At 46.2% G+C, this 12,620-nt stretch overlaps 1 protein-coding gene and 1 pseudogene across 3 annotated transcripts; both read right to left on the bottom strand.

Annotated features, from left to right (window-relative positions):
* Positions 1 to 231: 231 nt before the first annotated feature.
* LOC123428215 (serine/threonine-protein kinase PCRK1-like) lies at positions 232 to 3,072 on the bottom strand. Of its 3 annotated transcripts, none has more exons than XM_045112400.1 (6): positions 2,832 to 3,072; positions 2,568 to 2,660; positions 1,740 to 2,236; positions 1,386 to 1,649; positions 1,157 to 1,279; positions 232 to 1,031 (listed from the first exon to the last, which is right to left on the bottom strand). In XM_045112400.1, the coding sequence occupies exons 2-6, from the start codon at positions 2,572 to 2,574 to the stop codon at positions 519 to 521; spliced, it is 1,404 nt and encodes a 467-aa protein (XP_044968335.1). In that variant the 5' UTR covers positions 2,575 to 2,660; positions 2,832 to 3,072; the 3' UTR covers positions 232 to 518. The 3 variants fall into 3 exon arrangements, with proteins under 3 accessions (XP_044968335.1, XP_044968337.1, XP_044968336.1); XM_045112402.1 differs by having other exon boundaries at positions 2,600 to 2,660; positions 2,832 to 3,045; XM_045112401.1 differs by lacking the exon at positions 2,568 to 2,660 and having other exon boundaries at positions 2,832 to 3,045.
* Positions 3,073 to 10,374: 7,302 nt separating this feature from the next.
* The window catches only part of LOC123431113, an 18,079-nt pseudogene continuing 15,833 nt past the window's right edge, over positions 10,375 to 12,620 (bottom strand).

Genomic DNA, 12,620 nt, shown 5'->3' with positions numbered 1-12,620 from the left:
CTAGTGATGAAACTTTGCACGCATGTGGGAAAAATATCAAAGTTTCTCAAAAAAACCAGATTTTTTGAAATATTTTTCAATTGTTTTTGATTTTACTGTTCACGCGTGCTCAGGTGAGCACGCGGGCAGGACAGCTGCGTCCCACCCAAACCCTCTATTTTTTTCTATTCCTACGTTCTGAAAGTCATACAAATCAAAGAGGATCTCAAAGTGACACTGCTGCAAAAAGGGTGAAAGAACAAAGAGGTATATGCTCAATTTTACATCAAAAAGGAAACTAGGAGGCTGGGAATTTTTTTCTAATAATGATGGTTGATAGGCTAATCACTGATTCATTCACCGAGTCATATTCTATAGCCATATCATATCCACACACAATTGGAACTGCACACTAGGACTCTTCTTATAGAATTGATCACTCAAGATGACAGCACTAACACCCATACTGCCATACTAGCTAGGATTAATTAGGATCCTGGAAAAATCTAATCAATCACCTCAATTAAACTATCTCACTATCAGCACATGAGGGGCCCTTTTCCTCTTCCAGCTCGCCACTGACCATGAAACCCTTTCTTGCCCTCCAGCTTCAGCTTGGAGCTGCCTCCCTCCTCCCTGCCACCACCGCTGCTATAGTGGTGCAGCGGAGGAGCACCGGCACCGGAAGCAGCTGCGCCATCGACGTCGACGGCCTTCTGCACCATGTCCAGCACGTCCCCCATCCTGGGGCGCGCCTTGGGCAGCCTGGCAAGGCAACGGTTGGCGACGGTGACCAGCTTCGCCACCGACTTGATGCTGTAGCGGCCCTCCAGCTTCGGGTCCACGATCAGCCTCAGCCTGTTGGTGTCTGAGATGTACGGCTTCACCCACTCCAGGAGCTTCTGCTCGCCCCTCGGCCGCTCCCCGTCGATGGGCCGCCGCCCGGTGATGAGCTCGTAGAGCAGCACCCCGTAGCTCCAGATGTCGCTCTTGGCGTTCAGCCGCCCCGTCTGGATGTACTCCGGTGCCGCGTACCCCAGGGTGCCAACCACCTACACATACATCAATTCCATCGTACATTTCATGATCCATTTCGTACTTCTGACCTGTATCTGAATCAATTTTTCATCTGGTACAAAACATATTGTATCTGAATGCACAAGCTTCATTTTCTTACCGCTGTGGAGACGTGTGTGAGGCCCTCCGTCGGGCCTTCTCTGGCCATGCCGAAGTCTGACAGCTTCGCGTTCCAGTTCTCATCCAGCAGGATGTTGGACGTCTTCAGGTCCCGGAAAATTATCTGATCAACGCAATGTTATAAATTCAGTTCATGCTTTCCTGCAGACCGATCTTCAGCTCAATTCATTCGGATGGTTGAAGCTTCAATCCAAGCAGAGAAGAAGTACCTGGAAATCCATGTCTTCGTGCAGGTACTTGAGTCCCCTGGCGGCGTCGAGAGCCACCCGGAGCCGCATAGGCCATGACAGGGTCGTCCCGATCGCTCTGCCCGACAGGTGGTCGTCGACGCTCCGGTTCGGCATGTACTCGTACACGAGCAGCCTCTGCGCCCCTCGCTCGTCGTCCTCGGCGCAGTAGCCCACCAGCTTCACCAGATTGGGATGGTCCACGATGCCCAGGACGTTCACCTCCGTCAGCCACTCCTTGTGCCCCTGTCGAAGATCAAATCCGCCACCATTAATTTTACAGAGCGACCAACGAGCAATGCGCATATGTAGTTGGTGGAGTGTCTTGCTTCTTGCCTGAAGCCCGTTCCGGTTGAGGTGCTTGACGGCGACCTCCATCGCGGGAGGCGTTGTGACGTCTTCGGGGCCGGCGTCGACCTTGATGGTGCCCCGGTACACGCACCCGAAGCCGCCCTCTCCGAGCATGAGCGAGCGGCTGAGGTTGCGGGTGGCGGCCCGCAGCTCGGAGTAGGCGAAGACCCGGAGGTTGGCGGGCCTGTCGGCGAAGCTCGGGTACTGCTGCGGGCGCTGGATGGAGTCGGCGCTCATGTCGGAGGCGTTGATGGAGCCGGTGAGGTCGGAGCCGGACGGGGCGGTGATCGTGGACGACGTCGCGGTGCTCATGGACCGCGCCGAGGCCGCGTTCGGGGACACGGGATTGGGGTCGAAGCGGTCTTTCTTTTCTTCCTTGGCCGCGTCGCCGCCGTGGAAGCAAGGCGGCAGCCACCACATCCTCGCCGCGCCGACCTCCGGTGGACAGCGGCGATGGAGCACTGACCGGTCGATCAAGATGCCTGGACAGTGTGAGACCGTGTGAATTCGGCGGCATGATAGTCAAGAAAGCTGGTGGACGATGAATTGGTATTGGTACTAAAGAAGGATAAAGTAGCTTAGCCGCCAGGCACCAAGTCAAGGTTTACTCCAACAAACACACACCATTAAGCGGGTACAGTATTATATTTTTGCACGATCTAGGGCGCGATCTAGGGAGAGGGACATGATTGATGATGAACACAAGCAAGCAAACAAACCAAATGTATCATCAATTCTGTACATGGTGAATGAATCTAACAAAAAAAAGCTGCTACTGTTCCTATGGTTGGTAGCTTCAGAATCAGACGCAACTGCACATCGGATTGAAGAGTGGAGTAGTGCACCGTAGTCCGTAGGAGGAAGAATAAGCAGAGGGGAAAAAAGGGACGATCTCCTCCCTTCCTCCTGGCAGAAGAAGCAGAGGAGAGCAGAGCAATTACTACCAAAAAACAGAGCAGAGCAGAGCATAGCAGGGGACTTCATCCCCTCACTCCATGCCAATCAAACCAAAGCTGGAGCGGACACAGGTTGCTGGAGCAAGATCAACAAAGTAATCAACAGCGTATAGTGGATTACCTCGGGGGCCGGGCAGCAGCGCTGATGATCCAACGGGGAGAAGGTTAATTTTACTTGTGGTGACCGGCTTGCGGGGAAGGGAGACGAAGGTAGAGGAAGAACAGGTCCTCCTCCCTCTTACGATCCGTCGTCCAGCGTGTTACTTGTAGGGTTTGAGGATGTAGGGTGGTGTTGTGTGGTGTGGGGGTTGGAGGTTGGAAAGGGATGGATGAGGGGAGGTGAGGGGAGGGGAGGGAAGAAGACACCTGCCGCTGCGGCCGGTGTCGCTGTTGCTGTTGACGACTGACTTGTTGAACTTGACTGACGGCAGGCCACAGTCCGGCCAGCTAGTCAACACAAACCGAACGAATTCCACTCGCCGACTTGTGTACAAACAAGCAAAGCTGCGCCAACCGCAGATCCATCCGACGATCAATCATGGAAAATTCCTTTTCTTAAATAATTAATTTATTATTCCATAAGTGGATATCTCTCCCTATATAATAATAAAGCATCGATGGTTTTTTGCAAAAAAAACCATTGTTTCTTATAAATCAACCGGCAGTCCTTTTGTAAGTGAAAAAAAATGTTTTGTTTTTGTAAAAAAGCCCTCGTATTTTATCGGCCCATACACCGCTCGAGCTCCCTCCTGCCCGAGCTCCCCTCGCGCTCGCAAGCCGCCTCGCCGGTGACCCCACACCTCCGCCACGCCCCGTCGGACCCCCGACCGCTCCGCCGCCTCACCCCTCTCCCTTCTCCTCCTTCCTCTCAATCTTCTCTCATCTCTCTCTCTCTCTTTCTCACAAAACATAGACATCCAGGAGGGCCATGGCGCCGCCGGACCTCAATCTCGCCGGATCTGCCCGCGTCCACGCCAAATCCGTCGAAAATGGATCCACCCCAGCGAGATCCTCCCGGATCCGACCGGGCCCTGCCGTCGTCGCCACCTGCACGGCCGTCCCGCTCGACCTGCAGCGCCGCCGCCGCCTGTCCTTGCCCGCCTCTGCACGAGGATGAAGCCTTTATTCTCAGATTCTTGATGCTGAAATTGCTGCGCCATCTTCCATTTTCTAGAGAGATGTTTCTTTGCTTCATTTTCATTTGAATGTGCCGATGAAGAGTTGAAGCTGGAAGAAGCCCAACTATGAAATAATTCTGAAGACCTTTGGATCTGTCTCCAAAGTGTTGAGCTTAGTAAGAGATGGCACAAACTGTCACCTTTGAGTGCAGGTTGCACGAGAGGAAGCCATCATCAGGTGGCATGAAGCACCGGCCTTGGCCACGTCTTGACCAAGGTGGGTGGTTGTGTTCACAGCATGCTTTGACTGCAATTATCTAAACAAAATCACATAGTAATCTTCTGTACAGATTAATTATTTATGATCACTGCAATCATCTCAGCACAATCACATGCTAATCTTCGGTAAATTACATGATGTGCTCTTGTACAGATTGATTATTTAGTTAATCTTAATTTTGTGGTGAATCATCAAATAGTGCCTAAAGATTCAAAAACATTTTTAGCCTTTTTTGAGCAATTAATATGCACCTTTGTTCATGGCCGGGAGGTGATTTTGATCTTCTAATTACTTCTTCTAGGTTAGGTTTTTGTGCTGCTGGTCAAAAGTATGTAGGTATGTATATGACTGACTTAGAATCTTAGATTTGTTTTTCTTGATGCGCATTGTTAGAGTAATATCCATGCGCTCTATTTTTTTTATTCCGAATTCCTTCATGCACCACCGTATATGTTTCTTGTGATTTTCCACAATTTATGTTCTTGCTATTTTTAGTTCTTGATCTGGATAAATGAAGAAGCGGTTAAAATTTTGTACATGAAGGTTTGTGTAGTCTAGAGATTGTGTCCTAATATTATTATTTTAATTCAAATTTTGTTCAATTGGATTCGATTCATAGAAAGACAAATTCTATGTTGTCAGCACACTTGGTACTGGGACCTTCATAAGATTGCGCAAGGGGAGCTATGAGGATAGATTGACAGTAATATAAGCAAGCAGGAAATTAAAGCACAAAAACTGCTTCATGTCGCCTTGGCTATAAGAATGCCCCGACTCCCTCAGCCGAAACCCCTGATCTATTGCTTCCTATGCTCGGCATTGTTTTTGCCATTTTGCCGACTTCGTTGGAATCTCACCGTTCGACTTCGCGGTTTTGCATATAGGAGCTTTATCTTCCGGTGCAACGCACGGACACTTTTGCTAGTACTATATCATGTGGCATGTGTTCATGTTCCTGTTCATAGGTTAAACCACCGCCATGGTACACATGCATTTTATGAAAACTCTCGTCGCATTTTTTATAGATAAAGCACAAACCAAAATACATGACCCAACAATATAAGGATGGTGAGGGAAGACTAGATAATCGGACAAACCAGAAACACGCGACTACGTTGTCGAAAAATAACACGGATAGGCTTGAATACACCGCCATGACATTTCCCATAACCAGTTAGTTGAGTAAAATTTTGATTTTACTCCATTAACCGACACCTAGTCGATCCCCCAACCGTCGTTAGTGGAGTATATTATTACCCCGGCCTTAGAAGTTTTTCTATATTTACTCCACCGATTGGCGGTTGAGTAAAATGTTGTGCCTCTCTCTCGCGTCTGCGCCCCCGATGCATTTTTGTCGGTCCCCCACCGGCCATGCCGCCACCTCGTTCCATCCCTTGCCCTCCGCCGTCGTTCTGCCCGTTCGGCCCCCCTCATCATCGCTGGAATCAAGGCGAAACGTCGTCATTGTTGATTTGCCTGGTTTCCTTTGAGTGACTTCTTTTTCTAGCGGCCGCCGCATCTCACCTGACTTGCGCACCATTGCAGGTCACCTGCCGCTCGCCGGTTCGGTCTAAACTACGCCGAGGAGAGGAATGCAACTTAGCCGCATACACATCAACCGTGATAGAGCGGAGGGTCATGCAAAGATCAAGAAAGGTTACTTTGAGCCAAACCCAACCTATCCGGAGAAGTGCTTTCACAGACACTTTTGGATGCACACATGTCTTTTTCTGACCATTGCAAAATCCATTGAGAGATATGATGACCGGTTCAAGCTCCAGAGAAATGCATGTGGAGAGATCAATGCAAGCCCTGTGATGAGATGCATTGCAGTTGTTCAAGTGTTGGCATTTGTGTGTTTTGCTGATGCAATTGATGACTATGTACACATTGGGGAAGATACAATCTTGAAGGTTGTTTAAAGGTGCACCAAAGTAGTGATCGTTGTCTTTGGCCCAGAGTAGTTGAGAGTACCAACTGAGGAAGACACCGAGAGGCTGATGACTGAGAGTGAAGCAAGAGGATGGCCAGGGATGCTTGGATCATTTGACTGTACGCACTGGAGATGAAAGAATTGTCCTGCAGGTGGAAGGTTCGGTACAAAAGCCACATCAACAATCCAACGATCATTCTTGAGTCAATTGCATCGGAGGATCTTTGGATATGGCATTCATTCTTTGGTCTGCCTGGCTCTCGCAATGACTTGAATGTGCTATCGAGATCACTTTTGTTTTCCATGCTTGTATAAGGTGAAGCTCCCGCTTGCGACCACTTGATCAACGGGTACAACTACTCGATGGGTTACTACCTTGCGGATGGCATCTATCCATCATGGGCCACCTTGGACAAAACAATTCCGCGTCCAAAAGGTAACAAAAACACTCACTTTGCCCAATGTCAAGAAGCTGCAAGGAAAGATGTGGAAAGAGTCTTTGGTACGTTTCAGAAGCGCTTTGCAATTGTCCGTGACCCTGACTGGCGAATCATGACTTTTTGCCTAAGAACTTTCATTACATCACCAACGGGATCCCGGTTGAGAGAGAGTATGATAGAAATAGGATCTTAACATTCCTTGAGGAGCATCGCAAGATCTAGAACCGTCAAGTTCATACTCAACTCCAACAAGATCTTGTTTAGCATCAATGGCAAGGTCTAAACGAGTCCTAGTTGTTCTATGAAATTCTATTTTCTAAATTTGAAATATTCAGCGTGTTTAAATTTGAATAACTCGGTTTGTAAACTATATTCATAATTTGGTTGAACATTCAAATTCATGTTTAGTTCATATATGCGTGCTAATATGTAGTTGCGATTTATACTAGAATTGCAAAGGTTAGAATATTTTTTTTACTCCGTTACATTTAGGAGATCAGCTAGGTTCGACCAAAACTTAACAAAGTATATATACTCCGCTAAGCCTTTTACTCCACTAAATTTTAGGGCATCGGTTAGAGTTGGCCTAAGACACCTAAGTTCCACGACAACGGCTTGAAGACATGGAAGGTACTACGTGTCACCGTTGACAAGTCTCAGACACATGATGGTCTTCGTCCGAAATCCTGATAGGGAGATAAAAACCACAATAATGCAGACGACAGCATGGTGGCGTCAAAGTACGCAACTTTCATTCGGCAGCTCACTCGTGTCAGCTGCACCAGAACCGCCACAACGAGCAGAAGTCCTAATTTAAATTTGGACGTCGTCATTGCGCGTGACGGAGGAGTCCGAGGCACCTGCCGCTACACCCCTCACAACCCAGACAACCAAGAGGCATAGCCACCACCGTACCATGACACCCGCTAGGGCAGTCTGACAGTGGCAAGGGAGGAGGCCTTGGCTAGGGGTTTAGCCCCCGGTCGCCGGGAGTGATGTGGGGGCAGGGAACATTTTTTTTCTTTTCCTTCTTTGTTTTTTCCGTGTGGAGACAAACTCTACATTGTAATAACATTCCTGTGAGATTGGAACAGTGGTTCAAAGAATGCTTTGCCTACTCGTGTGGAGACAAGCTCTACTGTTGGCAGACCTCACCAGCCCCATGCAAGAGTGATCAATTTGGCCACATTGAACGCCGTACAGATGACGCGTGCTCGGGGTGGAGTGGGCCGAGGCGGCGACTGGATCTAGAGGTGAGGCTGCAAGCTGCCCAGCAGCGTTTTTTGACAATTCCAGCACTTTTTGGGGTTCAATGATGTCCGGCTCTTCTTCACAACAATTTTGGAACCTGGCGTCGGCGCCAGAGAGTGCGTCGCTGAATTTGCGGCGCGTCGGGTCAATTGAACCTGACGCTGACCTTCTACCACAGCCTGCCAAAGTCTTGGGGAAAACTGCGTGGGTTAGGACAGGACACGAGTTCATCATCAGCAAAGAGGATGGAGCTTTAAGTGTGGGCGTCCCAAACCCATCTCAAATCCTTGGGCGGATGGCCTAGACCAGTCACAAAAAATTGATGTAAACGAATGTTCCAAACGAGTCCTAAATTTTTTGACTGATTAACACCCTCATATCTAACACAAATATGTGATCAATATGAGGAAGCACGGACACAACCGTTCCGCCCCATCGGACTAACGGCTGGGTCCCACAAACCCAACTCTAAAATGGACGTCCTCTATGTCGCCGTGTGGCGTCGTTCCGATGGGCCGCGTAGTGCCCCAACCCGGCTATTTAAGCCGACCGCCGACATAAAAAACCTATTCATCTGTCGCCGCCGTCACTTTTCACACGTCGTCCATCGCTTTTTGCTAGTAGGCATTGCCCCCACGCCATGAGACAACATATCTAACGTCGGAGCACCGACTGCAACTCCTTAAGCAGATCTTGGCAAGGTGCGAAGCCCAAATCACCACGGGGTTACCTCGGGATCCACCGCATCCAAAGGAGGACTCGGAGGAGGTGGAGGAGGTGGAGGAGAGGAAAGAGGGCGGGGAGGCCATGGGGACGCTAGGGCTATGGATCTGTAGGCGGAGCACTAGGCCCTATTCAGTTCCCTCTGATCGGAATCGACGGTGAAGCCAAGCGCAGTCGTCTGTAGGAGGCAGAAGCGGAGGATGACACACACGTCGACAAGATGCTCGTGCATATGGATGAGGAGGAGGAGCGTGAGCCCTCTAATGTGCCCAACTACGAGGCACTTGTCACGGACGGCATGAACATCTTCGATGACAAAGAAGCATAGTTTGAGTAGTATGTAACTTTTCTATTGCATGTCCTATATGAATCGAGGAGATAACACATGAGATACTCGATGCAAAACAACAAATATGAGGTGGGGACGATTAATACCCGCAAACGCGTTGGTCGCGTCCGCGAGCATTTGAAGAGCCGGATTCGGTGTGCCCACAATTATAGATGCTATAGCTGTGCAACTTGGAACGTCAACCTTGAGAATTGATTTACTTTCGGCTCATGCAAACTCGTCTCAAGTTTCACAAAACCTACAGATTTATGAATGGAAAATGTGCCACATTTGCCATTTATTAGTTGTCTGGATCAGTTGGGGAGGTAGAGGGTGTCTACGATCCACCCTAAGATTTGAAAAAAGCTTTTATATTACTCCTTCCGTTTTTAAATATAAGTCTTTTTAAAGGTTCTATTAATAGACTACATATAAATGTACATAGACATATTTTAGAATGTATATTCACTCATTTTGCTCCGTATGTAAACTTTTAGTGAAATCTCTTAAAAGTCTTATATTTAGGAACGGAGGGGAGTACTAGAGAAAGATAAAAAAAACAGTAAATAAAGAAATATAGGTATATAATAGCACTTAGCCCATTCTAATCTAGTGAGCTAGTCCGCCACCGATCTGGATGGATATAAAATTCGTCCAGTCACTGTTTCCTCATTTGTCAATGTCTTTTTTCTTTCATGTATGTCCCTATTTTCCTTTCTCTGTGTGCGCGGGTATGGTTGTACCTGTGTGCCTTTTTGCGTGTCCACGTGTATATATGTGTATGCATGTTTGTGTATGCACGTTTTAAAAGACTAGCAGAAGGGCCCTTGCGTTGCAACGGGAGAAAGAAATACCACACGGCACACGCTTTTAATTTATAAAAAATGTCTATAATTTGAGAATTTACAGTTACAATACAAATAAAGATGGTCTTATCCTACAAAAATGCAGTTCAAAATTTCACAGGTCTTCTATTTTAACACGGCTTGCATGTAGATTTAATACTTACAAAGAATGAGTCAAGTGACCTTCAGTTTCATCTCTAATCCTGATTTTGTTGACGTGTTCATTCCCAACCCGGATGAGTACCGGTATGAAAGAAAGACGAATAATGACTTATTTATTAAGATTGCACCCTAAATAGTATTTTTATTAAACATTTAACAGATAAAATAATATCATATTTAAATTCTACATATTTTTCTAATCAAATTCCATGTATAATATGTTAAATTTGAAGTTACGATTTAAAAGATATGAGTATTTAAAAAAATATTTAATGTATACTACGAGTTTAATGTCATAAACAGTAAGGTTTTTTTTTTCAAATCACCTCGGTGGGTTTTCCGACGGAAGCGATATCCTCTTTATTATTAGGTAAAGATTATGATTTCTAAACTGTGTTGATGATGTCATTATAACCACGGGTGTATCAGCATGCCGAAAGGCGACTCATTAAGCTATAAGGTGGACCAAGTCCATGACTTGACCAACTATGCACACCATGATGCCTTACTAATTTGAGCAGGACAACATTTGAGCCTTACTAAATTGAATTGACGCATGTAGATATCTTTCAAAACAAAAATCATCACTTGAGTAGCTCGAAAAAATTAGACTTGAATGCATCCATATGTGCCGGTTGCAGAAGCGAAACCGAGACCTGCACGCCACGACCATCCCTGCTGCGCATCAGCGCCACCTGCCCGTCGTGGTTCATCCTAATCGGCTCCGTTCGCCTTGGCTTCCCCCACCCAAAGTCGGCGACCTCGTATGCTCTAAAGCCTGACGAGCCCGATAGGTTCATCACACGGTCCAGAGAGGCATCGGCCAACAACACTAAGAAGTTCCATCCAACAAGAGGGTCCTTCTTCACCTTGTTGATCCCGTCCTGGACCGTCGACGCTGCGGCTGCCAAGGCGCAGTCACCACGAAGCTCCGGCACGGGGAGTTTCGATAGGCACCCGGTGAGGCACGCACCAACGTACCCCGTGTCGACGGGAGGGTCAAGGCGTTCACGGGTGTCGGCGAAGAAGAAGAGTTGTGCATCGTCCTGTGAGGAGAATGGCTTGCATCGGGCGAAGCACGTCCAGACGAGCGCGGCGACGGCGGTGAAAGCAGACGGCGGGCGAGGCAGGGGCATGCCGTGGGATTCGCTGAGATGGACAATGCGTTGCTTGAGGCGCTGGATGTCCCGCTCGTCCAAGGTGAATGTTCGGCGAGTGAACTGCTTTCGGTCTTCGAGGAATGATATTGGTGGTGCGACCTGCAGACAGGAACATTTGTATCAAATGAACACACATTTGTCAAGAGAAGATTGTGAAAATTGATCTAGAATTTTTTTATCAGTCTTTCGGTGTTTATATTTGTAAAATTGTAAGAGCGTCTTCAAAGTTGACCAGCAAACAACTCTAGTGTATGTCCGTTTTCATTGGATGTCCACGTGATCCACGGACATTTGCAGAGCAATGTTTTTAAAGAAATTAACTCCCCCAAATTAACCTTTCGTTAAGGCTGGTTGTAATGGATAATATCATATACTAATATCATATATATGCTACTAGTGTATGATATCACATCCGTAATGCATAGTATCATATGATAGTTTATTTATTGTCATGCAAGACACATAATAGCACATCATTTAATATGATACGATATCATGATGTGATACTCAACCCTCTCTTTTTTCATTTAATTCTATGTCACCTCATCAAAATTGTCTAGTTGACATGCATGATACTCCCTCTGTTCCAAAATATAAGACATTTTAGGTATTTCACTAGAAGACTACATACGGAACAAAATGAGTGAATTTATACTCTAAAATATGTCTATGTACATCCATATGTAGTTTATAGTACAATCTTTAAAAGGTCTTATATTTAGGAACGGATGAAGTATTACCTATGATACGGACAGCCTAATAGAAAAACCATCTTTCATTGAATAAGAATTAACCGTCCGTCATTTGAGGTATCATTATAAAAAAATAAGTACTCCAATAATTTTAGGTGCAGCAGTTAATGCATATTTCATTATTCTTTCAATCCAACAAGCTAATTAATATAAAGTAATTAATGACGTCATATATCTATGTTTTTAATGGGTTGGCCAAGCGGATGTGCGGACCTCCGCAGAGCCTCATGTTTCATTCTAATTTACGGGAAAAACACTGTCCAAACCGTTAGACGACCGACATTCAAATCGTACGGTCCAGATGAATGCATGCGCATTTAGGACCTAAAACATGCCCTAGCTAAATGGCGGTGGCTATCTGATCCAAAATACATATTCCTCTCAGCATTCTCAAATTCAGTACGAAGACAAAGAAAATTCCAGGCAAAGCCGTTTATGAAACGGTTGTGAAAATTGATCCAGATTGTTTTATCAGTCTTTCGTTGTATATTTGCAAAATTGTAAGAGCGTCTTCAAGCTGATCCGCAAATAACTCTAGCATATGTCCGGACGTGATTCGCGGACATGATGCGGGAATCGGCCATCCTAACCTCAAATATCCATCTCTATTAATGATTTCCAAGGAATTAACTCTGCTAAATTAACCTTTCATTAATAGAAAATTCATCTTCCTTAGAATAGGAATTAACCTTCCGTCATTTGAGATACTCCCGTAATTTTAGTGCGGTAGTTAATGCATATTTCTTTCTTCTTTTAATCCAATGAGCTACTAATAAATGTGCGGCAATTAATATAAAGTAATTAATGGAGTAATAAATCTAAGTTTTTAATGCGAAGTAGTAGTACTCTTTCGTCACGGATTAAAAGACATGCTTGGAAATTTTCTGGAACGTCGGTGATTATTGATTGGATGTGAGA

Source organism: Hordeum vulgare, chromosome 2H (assembly GCF_904849725.1).
Source record: "Hordeum vulgare subsp. vulgare chromosome 2H, MorexV3_pseudomolecules_assembly, whole genome shotgun sequence".
Taxonomy (NCBI): Eukaryota; Viridiplantae; Streptophyta; class Magnoliopsida; order Poales; family Poaceae; genus Hordeum; species Hordeum vulgare.
The sequence above is the reverse complement of the archived record's forward strand: the minus strand, read 5'-3'. Positions and strand labels throughout refer to the sequence as shown.